This window comes from Rattus norvegicus, chromosome 3 (genome assembly GCF_036323735.1).
Source record: "Rattus norvegicus strain BN/NHsdMcwi chromosome 3, GRCr8, whole genome shotgun sequence".
NCBI lineage: Eukaryota > Metazoa > Chordata > Mammalia > Rodentia > Muridae > Rattus > Rattus norvegicus.
The window spans coordinates 33793977-33806761 of record NC_086021.1 but is presented as its reverse complement, the minus strand read 5'-3'; the positions used below and the strand labels follow the sequence as shown (position 1 = coordinate 33806761).

At 47.6% G+C, this 12785-nt stretch overlaps 1 protein-coding gene across 14 annotated transcripts in view; it reads left to right on the top strand.

Moving 5' to 3' along the window:
* Positions 1 to 45: 45 nt before the first annotated feature.
* The window catches only part of Zer1 (zyg-11 related, cell cycle regulator), a 39197-nt gene continuing 26457 nt past the window's right edge, over positions 46 to 12785 (top strand). For 4 of the 14 annotated variants that reach the window (XM_063283941.1, XM_017591837.2, XM_063283939.1 and 1 more), the window contains exon 1: positions 12113 to 12252. In XM_063283941.1, coding sequence (XP_063140011.1) covers positions 12240 to 12252 — 13 coding nt within the window. In that variant the 5' untranslated portion in view covers positions 12113 to 12239. Of the gene's footprint in view, positions 107 to 549; positions 686 to 11503; positions 11829 to 12112; positions 12253 to 12785 lie in introns of those variants that run through there. The other 10 variants (XM_063283940.1, XM_063283938.1, XM_063283937.1 and 7 more) reach the window with 7 other exon arrangements.

Here is a 12785-nt window from a genome sequence, read left to right as displayed (position 1 = left end):
AGCCTGGTGGCGCTGGCTCCGCCCAAGGTTCACGTGATGCGGGGTTTCTTTAAGGCCAGGCAAACCCCTCCGCTGAGCTTCCGGATGGCCCGTGATCCCGCTGGCTGTGAGTCTTCCGCCCTCAGTTTCTGTCTACGGAATACACTTGTCAATCTCTCACTCCCTGTCATTAACTGCGGCGCAGTTCTTTGGTGAACTAGACTCAGTCCCCGGGTGTGGTCTAGTGCAATACCGTGTTCTTATGGAAATGACCCCGTTGCTCAGTATGTACCTCTGGGATAATCCGGAGTACAGCTCAGGGTTTTCTTGACTTTGGGCAAGCCGGACGGTGGTAGCTCACGTCTTTAATTTCAGGACTCGGGAGCTAGAGGCAGGAAGATCTCTGAGTTCGAGGCCAGACTGACCTACCGAGTTCCAGGAGAGCAAGAGCCACACAGAGAAACCCTGTGCCACCTTCCCCCACCCCCAAAGTAGAATTTCTGTAATTGCACAATTCCAAAGCAATAGAAAAGGAAAAATAGGAACTGAGGGCATAACTCAGTTGGTAAAGTGCTTGCCTAGCATCCACGAAGCCAGGTTTCATGTTCAGCACTCCTTGTAGTTGAACTTGGGGATGCATGCCAGTAATCCCAGCATTTGAGAGGTGGAGACAGGAAGATCAGAAGTTCAATGTCATCTACTAGAAGTAAGTTCACTGTTGATGCTCGGGGGAATAAAGCGCTTGCATGGGGTCATGAGCACTGGGGTTTGGAACCACAAAATTCATGAAAGAGCTGTCAAGAGGGGTGGGAATGTGCAAGGTGGAGACGGTAAAATGACTCGCTGAACTAGCTTCAGCGAGAAAAGGGGAGAGCCACCAAGGAAGGCAACTGACCTTTAAGTCAGGGCCCCCTACACACACATTACTCCTACACATATTTGCACATACTTGAACACAGTTTCTTTTTTAAATTATGTGTATGGGTGCTTTGCCTGCATGTATGTCTGTGCACCACTTACCTGCCTATAGGTTGGAAGAGGATGCTGGATCCTCTGGAACTGATGTTGTAGATGGTGGTGAGCCATCATTTGGGTGCTGGGGATTGAACTAGACGCTCTGTAATAGCAACCAGAGCTCTTAACTGCTAAACTATTTCTTCAGCACCTGCCCCACACACAATATTTTTTTATTTAAAAAACACAACTGGTCATAATGGTGCACGCCTTCAGTCCCAGCACTCGAGAGGCAAAGGCAAGTGGATATCTGTGAGTTCAAGGCCAGCCTGGTTACAAATCGATTTCAGGAACCCAGTGAGTTCCAGAATAGCCCGAGCTATTGTTACATAAACCCTGCCTGAATAAATAAATAAATATTAAAATTAAATTAAAAAGTAAAGAGGAGGGGTTGGGGATTTAGCTCAGTGGTAGAGCGCTTGCCTAGCAAGCGCAAGGCCCTGGGTTCGGTCCCCAGCTCCAAAAAAAAGAAAAGAAAAAAAAAAGTAAAGAGGAGGGAGGAAAGGGTAAGATGTCAGAAATTCTCAATCTTCCCTACACACACACAAACACATACATTCATAACTGTACTTAGTTCTTAATTTTTTCCCAAGAACCAATGAAGACTTTCATGTTGGACAGCATGATTTTTCAACTCCTCTTGTTCTCATGTCCCTGTCCACTAACACTTCACTGGCCAGTAGAGCAGGTGTATGCTTTTCTAGTCCAAAGCTCCAAAGTCTCTCATATTCCTCAAAAAAACATGGTCAGGTTTGTTGATACCCCAACCCTGGTATCAACTTCTGTCTTAGTCACTTTTCTCCTGCTGCGAAAAAAACCACAACCAAGTCAAGTTATAGAGGGAAATATGGTTCCTTTAGAATCATGGTTCCGGGCTGGAGAGATGGCTTAGTGGTTAAGAGCACCGACTGCTCTTCCAGAGGTCCTGAGTTCAATTCCCAGCAACCACATGGTGGCTCACAACCATCTGTAATGAGATCCGATGCCCTCTTCTGGTGTGTCTGAAGACAGTGACAGTGTATTCATATACATTAAATAAATAAATTTAAAAAAAAATAAAATAGAATCATGGTTCCAAAGGGATCATAGTCTATAACCATTGTGGTAAGGGGGCAGCAGCAGGCCATCAGTGTTGGCAGGAGCATCGAGGTGACAGCTCACATCTTGAGCCACAAGCACAAACAGAGATCAAGGCTCGTGAGGTGGCTCAGAGGTTAAGAGCACTGACTGCTCTTCCAGAGGTCCTGAGTTCAATTCCCAGCAATCACATGGTGGCTCACAACCATCTGTAATGGGATCTGATGCCCTCTTCTGGTGTGTCTGAAGATAGCTGCAGTGTACTCATATATAAAATAAATGAATAAGTCTTTAAAAAAGAACAAAAGCAAAGTTTAAAAAAAAAAAAAAAGAGCACTTGTTGCTCTTCAGAGGTCTTAGGTTTGATCCCGGCACCCACATGGCAGTTTGCAAATGTCTGTAACTCCAGTTCCAGGGGATCTGAAGCCCTCTCCTGGCACCATCCTCCAGGGTATGAGGCATGAACATAGTGCGTATACGCTTATGCACATAAACAATAAAATAAACCTACAAAAAGTGAAGGGAAAGAGAGAGAGAGAGAGAGAGAGAGAGAGAGAGAGAGAGAGAATGAACAAATTAGAAGTGGCTTGAATCTTTAAACTCTGAGAGCTTGCCTCGACTGACTTAACCCCACCAGTAACGCCACACCTCCTAAGCCTCCCCAAATAGCACCATGGCTGAATACCAAGTTTCCAAATACATGAGCCTTTGGGAGATAGTCTCACTCAAATCACGGTAGCCACTGTGGGCCGTATTGCCTTGAGACAGGTGCCTCGCATAACCAGAACTTAGCTGTTTCCAACTAGTCTGGCTGACCAGCGAGCCCTCAGGATCCAACCGGTCTCTCCATGCTGGAGCTGCAAACACATGCAGCCATGCCTGACTTTTTACATAGGTGTTGGGCATTGAGTTTGTCAGGTTATGCACAGAGCAAGTGCTCTTCCTGACTGAGCCATCTCTCCAGGCCCGCAGTCATTTCTTACTATCATTGTGGTAAAATATCTGACATAGATGACAACTTAGGGAAGGATTATTTCAGCTCAATGATTCAGAAGGCTCCGCCCATCATGGCAGGGAGCTCAGTGGAAGTTTAGTTCACAGGAAGAAGGGAGAATGAGGGAGCTCAGGTGAACTCAGTCCATAGAATGCTGCTGCCCAAAATCAGGGTGAATCTTCCCCTTTGCCGGTTAATGACTCTGGAGACATCTTCACTGACACACCCAGAAGTGTGTCTTAGAAAGTCCTATGAGGGGGTTGGGGATTTAGCTCAGTGGTAGAGCGCTTGCCTAGCAAGCGCAAGGCCCTGGGTTCGGTCCTCAGCTCCGAAAAAAAAAAAAAAAGGCCTATGAGCTGCTTTTCTTCTTTAAAGATTGATTACACACACAGTGTTCTGCCTGCATGTATGCCTGCAGGTCAGAAGAGGGCTCTAGACCTCATCATTGATGGGTACGAGCCACTATGTGGTTGCTGGGATTTGAACTCAGGACCTCTGGAAGAGCAGCAGGTGCTTCTAACCACTGAGCCATCTCCCCAGCCTGTTGCTTTTTTTTTTTTTCACATGTATCTTTGTTTTTCCTTATAAGTCTGTGGGAGAGAAAAGGTATGCCACATGTTTGCAGATTCATACAGAGGCCAGAAGATGGTGTGGGACCCGCTGGAACTGTAGTCACAAATAGTTGTGAGCTGCCCAACATGGGTCCTGGGAACCAAATTGGGGTCCTCTGCTACAGCAACAAGTGCTCTTAACCACTGAACCATCTCTATACACCTGCCTGGAGTTTCCTTTTCTTTTTCTTCTTCTTTTTTCTTCCTCCTCCTCCTCCTCTTGTTCCTCCTCCTCCTCTTGCTCCTCCTCCTCCTCTTGCTCCTCCTCCTCCTCTTGCTCCTCCTCCTCTTGTTCCTCCTCCTCCTCCTCTTGCTGCTCCTCCTCTTCCTCCTCCTCTTGTTCCTCCTCCTCCTCCTCTTGCTCCTCCTCCTCTTCCTCCTCCTCTTGTTCCTCCTCCTCCTCTTCCTCCTCTTCCTTCTCCTCCTCCTCCTCCTCTTCCTTCTTCTCCTCCTCCTCCTCTTGTTCCTCCTCCTCTTGCTCCTCCTCCTCCTCTTGTTCCTCCTCCTCTTGTTCCTCCTCCTCTTCCTCCTCCTCCTCTTCCTCCTGTTGTTCCTCCTCCTCTTGCTCCTCCTCCTCTTCCTCCTCTTGCTCCTCCTCTTGCTCCTCCTCTTGCTCCTCCTCCTCTTGCTCCTCCTCCTCTTGCTCCTCCTCCTCTTGCTCCTCCTCCTCCCCCCCCTCCAGGGTTTCTCTGTGTAGACCAAGCTGTCCTCAAACTCACAGAGATCTGCCTGCCTCTACCTCCCACGTGCTGGGATGATTAAAGACATCGGCCACCACAATCTGGCCCCTTAGAGTTTTTTGCTCTAATTTATTAGATAAGCAGAGTTACTCACCATATCACTACTGTCTTAGGATTTCTATCGCTGTGAAGAGAGGCACCATGACCAAGGCTGGTTTGCAGGTTCAGAGGTTTAAGTCCCTTATCTTCATGGTAGCACGCAGCATGCAGCAGACATGGTGCTGGAGAAAGTGAGAGTTCTGCATTTTGATCAGCATGCAGCAAAGGGGGACTGAAACACAATGGTCCTAGCTTGAGCATATATGAGGCCTCAAAGCCCTGCCTCCACAGTGACACACTTCCTCCAACATGGCCACACCTCCTAACAGTGTCACCCCCTATGGCCATGCATTCAAACATGTGAATCTGGGGGCCATTCCTGTTCAAACACCACACCCACCCTTTGTTAGTTGGGCACCCAAACTTACTACTTTTATTGTTTTATAATTTTATTTATTTGTATGTGTATAGGTGTTTGCCTGCATGTATGTCTGTGCACATGCATGCCGGTGCCTGGTGAAGGCAGACGAGGGCAGGGGGTCCCCTGCAGCTGGAGTTACAGGTGGTCATGAGCCACGTGGGTCTGGAAAGCAGCCTCGAATTCTCACTAGGACAGCAGTGCTCTTATCTGCTGACCACCTCTGCTCTCCCCTCTCTCTCCCCGCTCGCTCTACCTGCTCTCACTGGTCTGAATCCACCACTAACTCTGTTCACTTTTTCAAGTCAGCTCTTCTCTGTGAACCTTGATCTTCCGAATGAATATCCAGGCAAGTCTTTCAAGCTTCCTTTTTCTTTTCTTTTCTTTTTTTTTTTTTTAACATTTATTTATTATGTATACATCATACAGCTTTCTGCCTGCATGTATGCACCTACAGGCCAGAAGAGGACATCAGATCTCATTACAGATGGTTGTGAGCCACCATGTGGTTGCTGGGAATTGAACTCAGGACCTCTGGAAGAGCAGTCAGTGCTCTAACCACTGAGTCACCTCTCCTGCCCCTCAAGCTTCCTTTTTCTTTTCTTTTGTTTTATTTTGGTTTTGAGACTGGGTTTCACTGTGTGGCTTAGCTGTCCTGGAACTCACTCTGTAGAACAGGCTGGCCTTGAACCCACAGATCGGACTCCTGCCTCTGTGTTCCGAGCTCTGGGAGTAAAAGCGTGTGCCACCACTCACCACTGCCTGGCTTGAGGTGAATCTTTCCTTCTTCCTTCCCTTCTTCCATTTTTTCCTTGGTTATTTTGAGACAGGTTCTCCTGTAGCTCAAACTCACTATATAGCAAAAGTTAGCTCGAATTCCTGATACTCAGGTCTCTGCCTCCGTGTGCTGGTATTACAAACACACCTCACAAGGCCTGATGAGTTTCACTGTTTTTAAAAAAGAATTAATTAATTAATGTATGTATGTATGTATGTATGTATGTGAGTACACTGTCGCTGTCCTCAGACACACCAGAAGAGGGCATCAGATCCCATTACAGATGGTTGTGAGCCACCATGTGGTCACTGAGAATTGAACTCAGGACCTCTGGAAGAGCAGCCAGTGCTCTTCGCTGCTCAGCCATCTCTCCAGCTTCAGGTTTTGCTCTTTTTTCTTTTAAACTGCTATTAAGAGTTTTGAAAGAGTGTACTTGCTTGTAGATCAGTTTGGGTAACACTGTCACCCTGACAGTCCTGAGCTTTCCAACCAGTAAGCATGGGGTGTCTTTCCATCAGTGTGTCTTTAATTTCCTTTAGCAGTTGTTTGTACTTTTTGTTTCACTTCTTTGGCTAACTTTTACATAGTTTTATTTTATTTATATGAGTGTTTTGCCTTCCTGTATGTATGTGCACCACATGCATGCCTGGTGCCCAAGGAAGTCAGACGAGGGCATGGGATCCCTTGGAACTGAAGTCAGAGCTGCTGTGTGGGTGTTGGGAACTGAACCAACCCTGGCCCTCAGTGAGAACAACAGGCACTTTTAACTGTCGCACTGTTGTGGGGAGCTGAAGAGGCCCAGAGACACGTGTACTGTGAACACGGGCATGAACGATGTCAAGGACCCGATGCCTCAGACACGTGGGGACAGGGAACCTTTCCAGTACAGGTCAGGCTCATAACTGGACTCCTTTCCTTGGGTGACACATACTAGAATGGCCAAGATGCCAGGCTATTAGGCATAGTTGCTGCTCTAGTCTCCCAGTTCTAGCTTTTCCGAATGTATGTCTGTCCTTTCGGCAATCCCTCTCCACCCAGTTAGGTTTCCATAACCAAGCTCTGCTGATGTGGCAGGATGGAGAGGTAGCTCCCTGAGTAAAGTGCCTGCCTTCTAAGTAAACCCCAACCACTGAGTTAAGACCCCCAGCACCTGTGCAGAGTCTGGAGTTGTGGCAAATTCAGATTCACGAACTTCCAGGTTCAGTGAGAAACCTGTCTCCAAAAACAGTGATGGAGGAGAATACCCAACATTAACCTCTGGCATCTGAACGGACAGTTACCATCCCCCTCCATGGCACTTCTAGAAATTGTTATGTAGACCAGGCTGGCCTTGAACCTACAGAGATATGCCTGCTTTTGCTTCAGGAGTGAGTGCTAGGATAAAAAGGTATATGGCACAATGCCTGGCCCACAAAAATTCATTTAATAAGATTTATTTATGTATTTATTTATTTATCATTTATTTACGCAATATATGGCCAGACTGGTCTCAAACACACAGAGATCCTCTTAACCTCTGCCTCCTGGATCAAAATCATGTGCTGACAAATCCATTAGGCTTTTAAATATTTTCAGATCGTACAAAGCAATCAACAGGTTTTATGTTCTATATCGTAGCTTACAATTTCACTGGATTTATTAGCTCTCACATGTTGTGAAATAAGGTTTACCAAATCACATTTCTTTTTTCTTTCTTCCCCCCCTCCCCTTTTTTTTAAATTTATGCTGTTGAGGATGTATAGTGGCAATTTTGGCTTTTTTAAGAAACACAGAAATACGGGTTGGTGAGATGGCTCAGCGGTTAAGAGCACTGGCCCCTCCTCTTCCAGAGGTCCTGAGTTCAATTCCCAGCAAACACATGGTGGCTCACAACCATCTGTAATGGGATCTGGTGCCCTCTTCTGGCCTGCAGCATACATGCAGGTAGAGTGCTGTATACATAATAAATCAGTAAGTCTTAAAAAGATATCTACAGAAATATTGTAAGAATGTGTTTTTGTTTTAATCCCAGGTGTGGGCTATGGCTCTGCTTGGGATGACCACAGCAGCTGACAATGATTTGCCTCATGCTCTAGCATGGGTGGCGCTGATCTCCAGCTGCAGATAATTTCCATGACGGTGCGAAGATTGGAATTCTGGGGACTTTTCAGAGGATATATTATCGCTCAGGCCCGGAGAGGCGGGGTGGGTTGTGGTTTGTTACTTAGTCACGCACGAATAAGCAAGAAGAAATTAGATATCCTGACAGCAAAGATCAAACTTGCCCCCGGGAACGCGGCACCCCTAGTCAGCGGGCAGGAATTTTATGATCATGTTGCTCCCTTGACTTTATTCAGGGATCTCTTTCCTTCTCCTCTCATCCTTTTTCTCTTATCTAGTGTTGAGGGGGGGATGGAGAGGGGGTACGCAAGAACACACAAAATAGCCCAACAGCAGCTACACAAATGCATAACTCTGTGTGCAGTAGACGGAAGGGGGTGTCTTTTCCCTGACTTTTAGAGGAGAAACTCCATTTTTCACAGAACGATGTCAACCCTGATTTTTTTTTTTTTTTGGTTCTTTTTTTCGGAGCTGGGGACCGAACCGAGGGCCTTGCGCTTCCTAGGCAAGCGCTCTACCACTGAGCTAAATCCCCAACCCCCAACCCTGATTTTTTACAGTACACTCTTTTTTTTTTTTTGGCCTGATTTTTTATTTAGCCTTCATGATATTATGAATTTTTTTTTCTGTCTCTACTTAACTATAAGGAGTTTTTGTTTGACTTGTTTTTTTGAGACAGTGTCTTACCATATAACCATGACTGGCCAGAAACTCTATATAGACCAGGCTAGCCTCAAAGTCAGAAGGTCAAGATCTCAGGTAGCCTGCAGTGACCTCTGTGTAGCCAAGTATGACCTGGAACACCATTAGGTGATCTTCCTGCCTCTACCCAAGTACTAGGAACACAGCCAGGTGGGGTGAGAACCTCCAACCTGAATTTTTTTTTAAAGATTTTATTTATTTTATATATGTTGAGTACACCAGAAGAGGGCATCAGTTCTCATTACAGATGGTTGTGAGTCACCATGTCGGTGCTGGGAATTGAACTCAGGACCTCTGGAAGAGCAGTCAGTGCTCTTAACCGCTGAGCCACCTCTCCAACCCCCTAAATCTCCTTTTAATCATGAAATGGTATTAATTACTCCACTGTGTTTTTACTTTAATTTGGATGCTCCTCAGTTGAAGAAGGTAGCTTTTCTCCTTCGTATGCCAATGCCCCGTGTTAGAATGACTGACCCCGTCTTTGAACTCCAGGAGTAAATCTCACTTGTCACCGTCCTGGCTAGTTTAATGTCAACTAGACACAAGAGAGAGCCATCTGAAAGGAGGGAGCCTCCATTGAGAAAATGCCTCCATAAAAATTTAGACACAGGCTGGAGAGATGGCTCAGTGGTTAAGAGCACTGACTGTTCTTCCAGAGGAACTGAATTCAATTCCCAGCAACCACATGGTGGCTCACAACCATCTGTAATGGGATCTGACACCCTCTTCTGGTGTGTCTGGAGACAGCTTCAGTGTACATATATAATAAAATCTTTAAAAAAAAATTTAGACACATAGCCCACTGTAGTGGCTCATGTCTTCAATCCCGCACCTGGGAGGCAGGGGCAGGGGCAGGGGCAGGGGATCTCTGAGTTCAAGGCCAGCCTGATATACAGAGTGAGACAGAGCTACATAGAGAAACCTTGTCCAAAATAAAACAACCAACAAAGTTGAGCAAGCAAGTGACCTCTGACCTCTGCATCATCTCTGGCCTCCTCCATGACCTCTGACCTCTGATCAACTCCAGCCTCCTCCATGACCTCTGCATCGACTCCAGTCTCCAGGCTTCTGGCATTTGAGTTCCTGCTCTGACTTCTTTCAAGGACTGTGATGTGGAAGAGTGAGCCCCATAAACCTTTTCCTCCCCAGCTCGCTTTTGGTTATGGTGTTTCATCACAGCAGTAGTGACCCTAAACTAAGACAGTCATGCATGTAGAATTGTCTCAATATACTGCTGAGTTAGGGTTGCCATACACAAGGTGTTGTGTGACGAAACTTCTCCTAGAAAGTAAACATATTACCCCAGATAGGGAACTCGGGACAGAACAAAGTATACCACCACAGTGCAGGTTGGTGAGCTATTGGGTTTTATCACAGGGACAGAAATGACTCAGAGGCAGTGGCATGACTAAGGCACATCTATCTCAGCATAAGTGACAGCTCACAAAAGCTGGGAACCGATAGCACACTGCACAGCCTGCAGGCAGTTCAGCAGGTTGGAGAGATCCTTTCCACCTGACTCTGGTGTAAATCTCTTGTAGCAGCTCAGCTGGTTTCCTCTTCTTCCATGTGGCTGGTCTGGTCTCAGTATCTTCTTTGCAGCTCAGCTGGTCTAAGAACTCTGTTTTTTATTCTTTACTCTGGCAGAGAGGGACTTAGTGAATCTGGTTAGTTTCAGGGACTTCCTGAAGCTATTTTGACTTGCTTACCTTCTTGCTAAAGGCATCTACTTTCTTTTTTTTTTCCTCCTTTTTTGTTTGTTTTTTGTTTTAGAGATGTGTGTAGCCTTGGCTGTCCAGGAACTACCTTTGTAGTTGGCCTACCAGGTTGGCCTTAAACTAACAGAAATCTGCTGTCTCCTAAGTGCGAGATTAAGGTGTATGGATCCTTTTTTATATTTTGAAAAGAAAATAGCTCAGTGGTAGAATTCTTGTATGCCACAGGACCTCCCTAACTCCACTCCAGGGAGCTCCTCAAGCAAAAAGTGTTGTTAGTTTACCAGATGTGGATGGCAGTAAGAAAAGTGTTTAAGCTCACCACCTGATTGTTTGAGCCTAGCTAGAAACAGAGATGAAAAGAGCCCAAACTGATTTAAACTGTGGACTGTTTGTACAGGAGACCAGAAGGAAGCAGTTTCCTGAGGGGCTGGGTAAGAAGAGAGGGTAGATGAAGAAAGTCTGGATGCCCTAATGAGATTTATGTTTTAGAAAATGCATTCTGGGATTGTGGGACTGCAGAAGGAATGAAGGGATTTGTGTTCGGAGGCTAAAGTAGAAATCAGGAGAAGAAACAGTGATAGGGGCCAGTGAGGATCGAGTTCGATCCCTGGAACCAACATGGTGGTTGTAGAGAAAACAGCAAACAGTTCTCTGATCTCCTACACATGTACATATGCATGCACACATGTAAATAAATGGGGAAAAATTGTCTTAAAATGAAAAGTAAGGAAATATAGGCTAGAGAGATTGTTCGGTTCCTAGCACCTACTTTGTCGGGCTTACGACTACCTGTAACTCATGGGCTCCGGGATTTTTGTCCTCAGCAGGCAGCTGCCTTCACGTGCATAAACCTCCACTCACACATATACACATAATTAAAAATATTTTTTGAAAGATAAAATGATGGACAGTAGGGCACTATTGGAGCAAGAGAGAAACAACTGTCAAGAGATCCTTGGTGACTGGAAGAAAGTGCAGTGGCTAAGAACAGCCTCAATCTTGCTATCTGACAGCTCCCCGGTGAATGGCCCTTTTCGTGAAGGAAAGGAGGAGGAGCACACTGAGGGGCAATGTGGTGGCTACGTAGAGACCGCCCAAAAGACGTCGGGTTGGGCGCTGGGTGAGTCAGCACTAACTAGGTAAGATGGAGTTAATCCTGTCCTGAACCAGTTCCTGCGAGCTAGCCCCTCGCTAGAAAGAACCCTGAAGGCAAACGTGGGGACTCAGGCAGGCCTCAGCTTGGGCAGGAGCAGCTCAGAAGGCCCGGAACCTTCAGCAGCACCGCCCACGTTCGCGGCGGGACAAGACGGGGGAACCCCTCCTCTGTTGCTAAGGGGCGGCCCGGAAGTGACGCTTTGTTGACAGCACACCCGCAGCCACAGGCTCTCCAAGCCGTCGGAGCAGGATCGGGGGGAGGGGCTGGGCCCGGAGCCAGCAGCCGGCGGCCCTCAGCCCAGCCGGCGGCCCGAGGGCAAGGGAACGGCCTCCGTTCCGGGCTCTAGTCGCAGCTTTCCTGCCCTGCCCCGCCCCGCTGACCCGGACCGAGATCGGATCCGACCTCCTGCGGCGCATTGGCCGCGGATTCCCCCGGGCCGCAGCCTCCGCTTGTAAGCCTGCGAAGCATCCTGTCTCCCCGTTGAGGGCCGCCCCCTCCTAGGGTATGTCCTAAACGCGGAGCCAAGAGACGTACCTGCATCCTTCTCTACCTCCTGCCTCAGGGTCTAAGCATTGTCGCTGCGACTCCTTGCAGAGGTCCACCACAGGCCAGAGGTGGGATGGCGCTCGTCGCCTGCCGCCCAGGTCGGAGGATCTTGCCTTGAAAATTGAGCTCTCTCGTTGAGAACGACGCTCGCCCTTGCAAGATGGGGGCTCAACGTAGGGCTTAGAAGGCCGGCCTCTGCCCCTCCTACCTGTTGGATGAGTTTAGGTCTCCTCCCAACCCCCAAGCCGTGCTGCTTAAAGCTTAGGGATGGCTTGGCTCCTGGATCAGCTCCCAAAATGGGATGCCAAGGAACAAGATAGTGCAACAGGGTCGGAAAAGAGCAGGTGGGCTTGCAGGCTGAAGACCAATGGCTCCCATAGGTGAGGTGAAACTGAAACTGACCTGCCTGGCTAGCTCTGGGTTGAACTTAATTCAGCTGCGCTTTAACCAGTCAAAGATCTCCCGTGCTTGCTCGTGCCTTGTGTGTGTGACAGGGGCAAGGGTGGGTTGGGGGTGGCGTTGGGGGAGGGGGCGCCTAATGCCTGGGAAAAGCTGGCTCAATGATGTTTCTGACAGAACAGTTCTCTTCGGGCTTCGAGTTAGTTAGAGTGACCATAGCATTGAAGGGGTCACAGGAAGCTATGCTCAGACCAGTTGGTGCTTGTTAGATGTGAATCAGGGTCGCTGTGCTTTGGCTTACTCGACAAATGAACGTACATGTTAGCTAGTAATAGGTGTCACGAAGACACGTAAACAGACAGACACTGGGACCTTTGTATCCAATGTGGTCAGGGAAGGTCTCAGATAAGGTTGCTGTCTGACCAGAGATAAGTGAGGTAGAAAATCATTACAGCTTTCCGGGGGCGCAGCATTCAGCAGCAGGTGCAAAGGTCCCGTGGTGGCAAGAGAACCC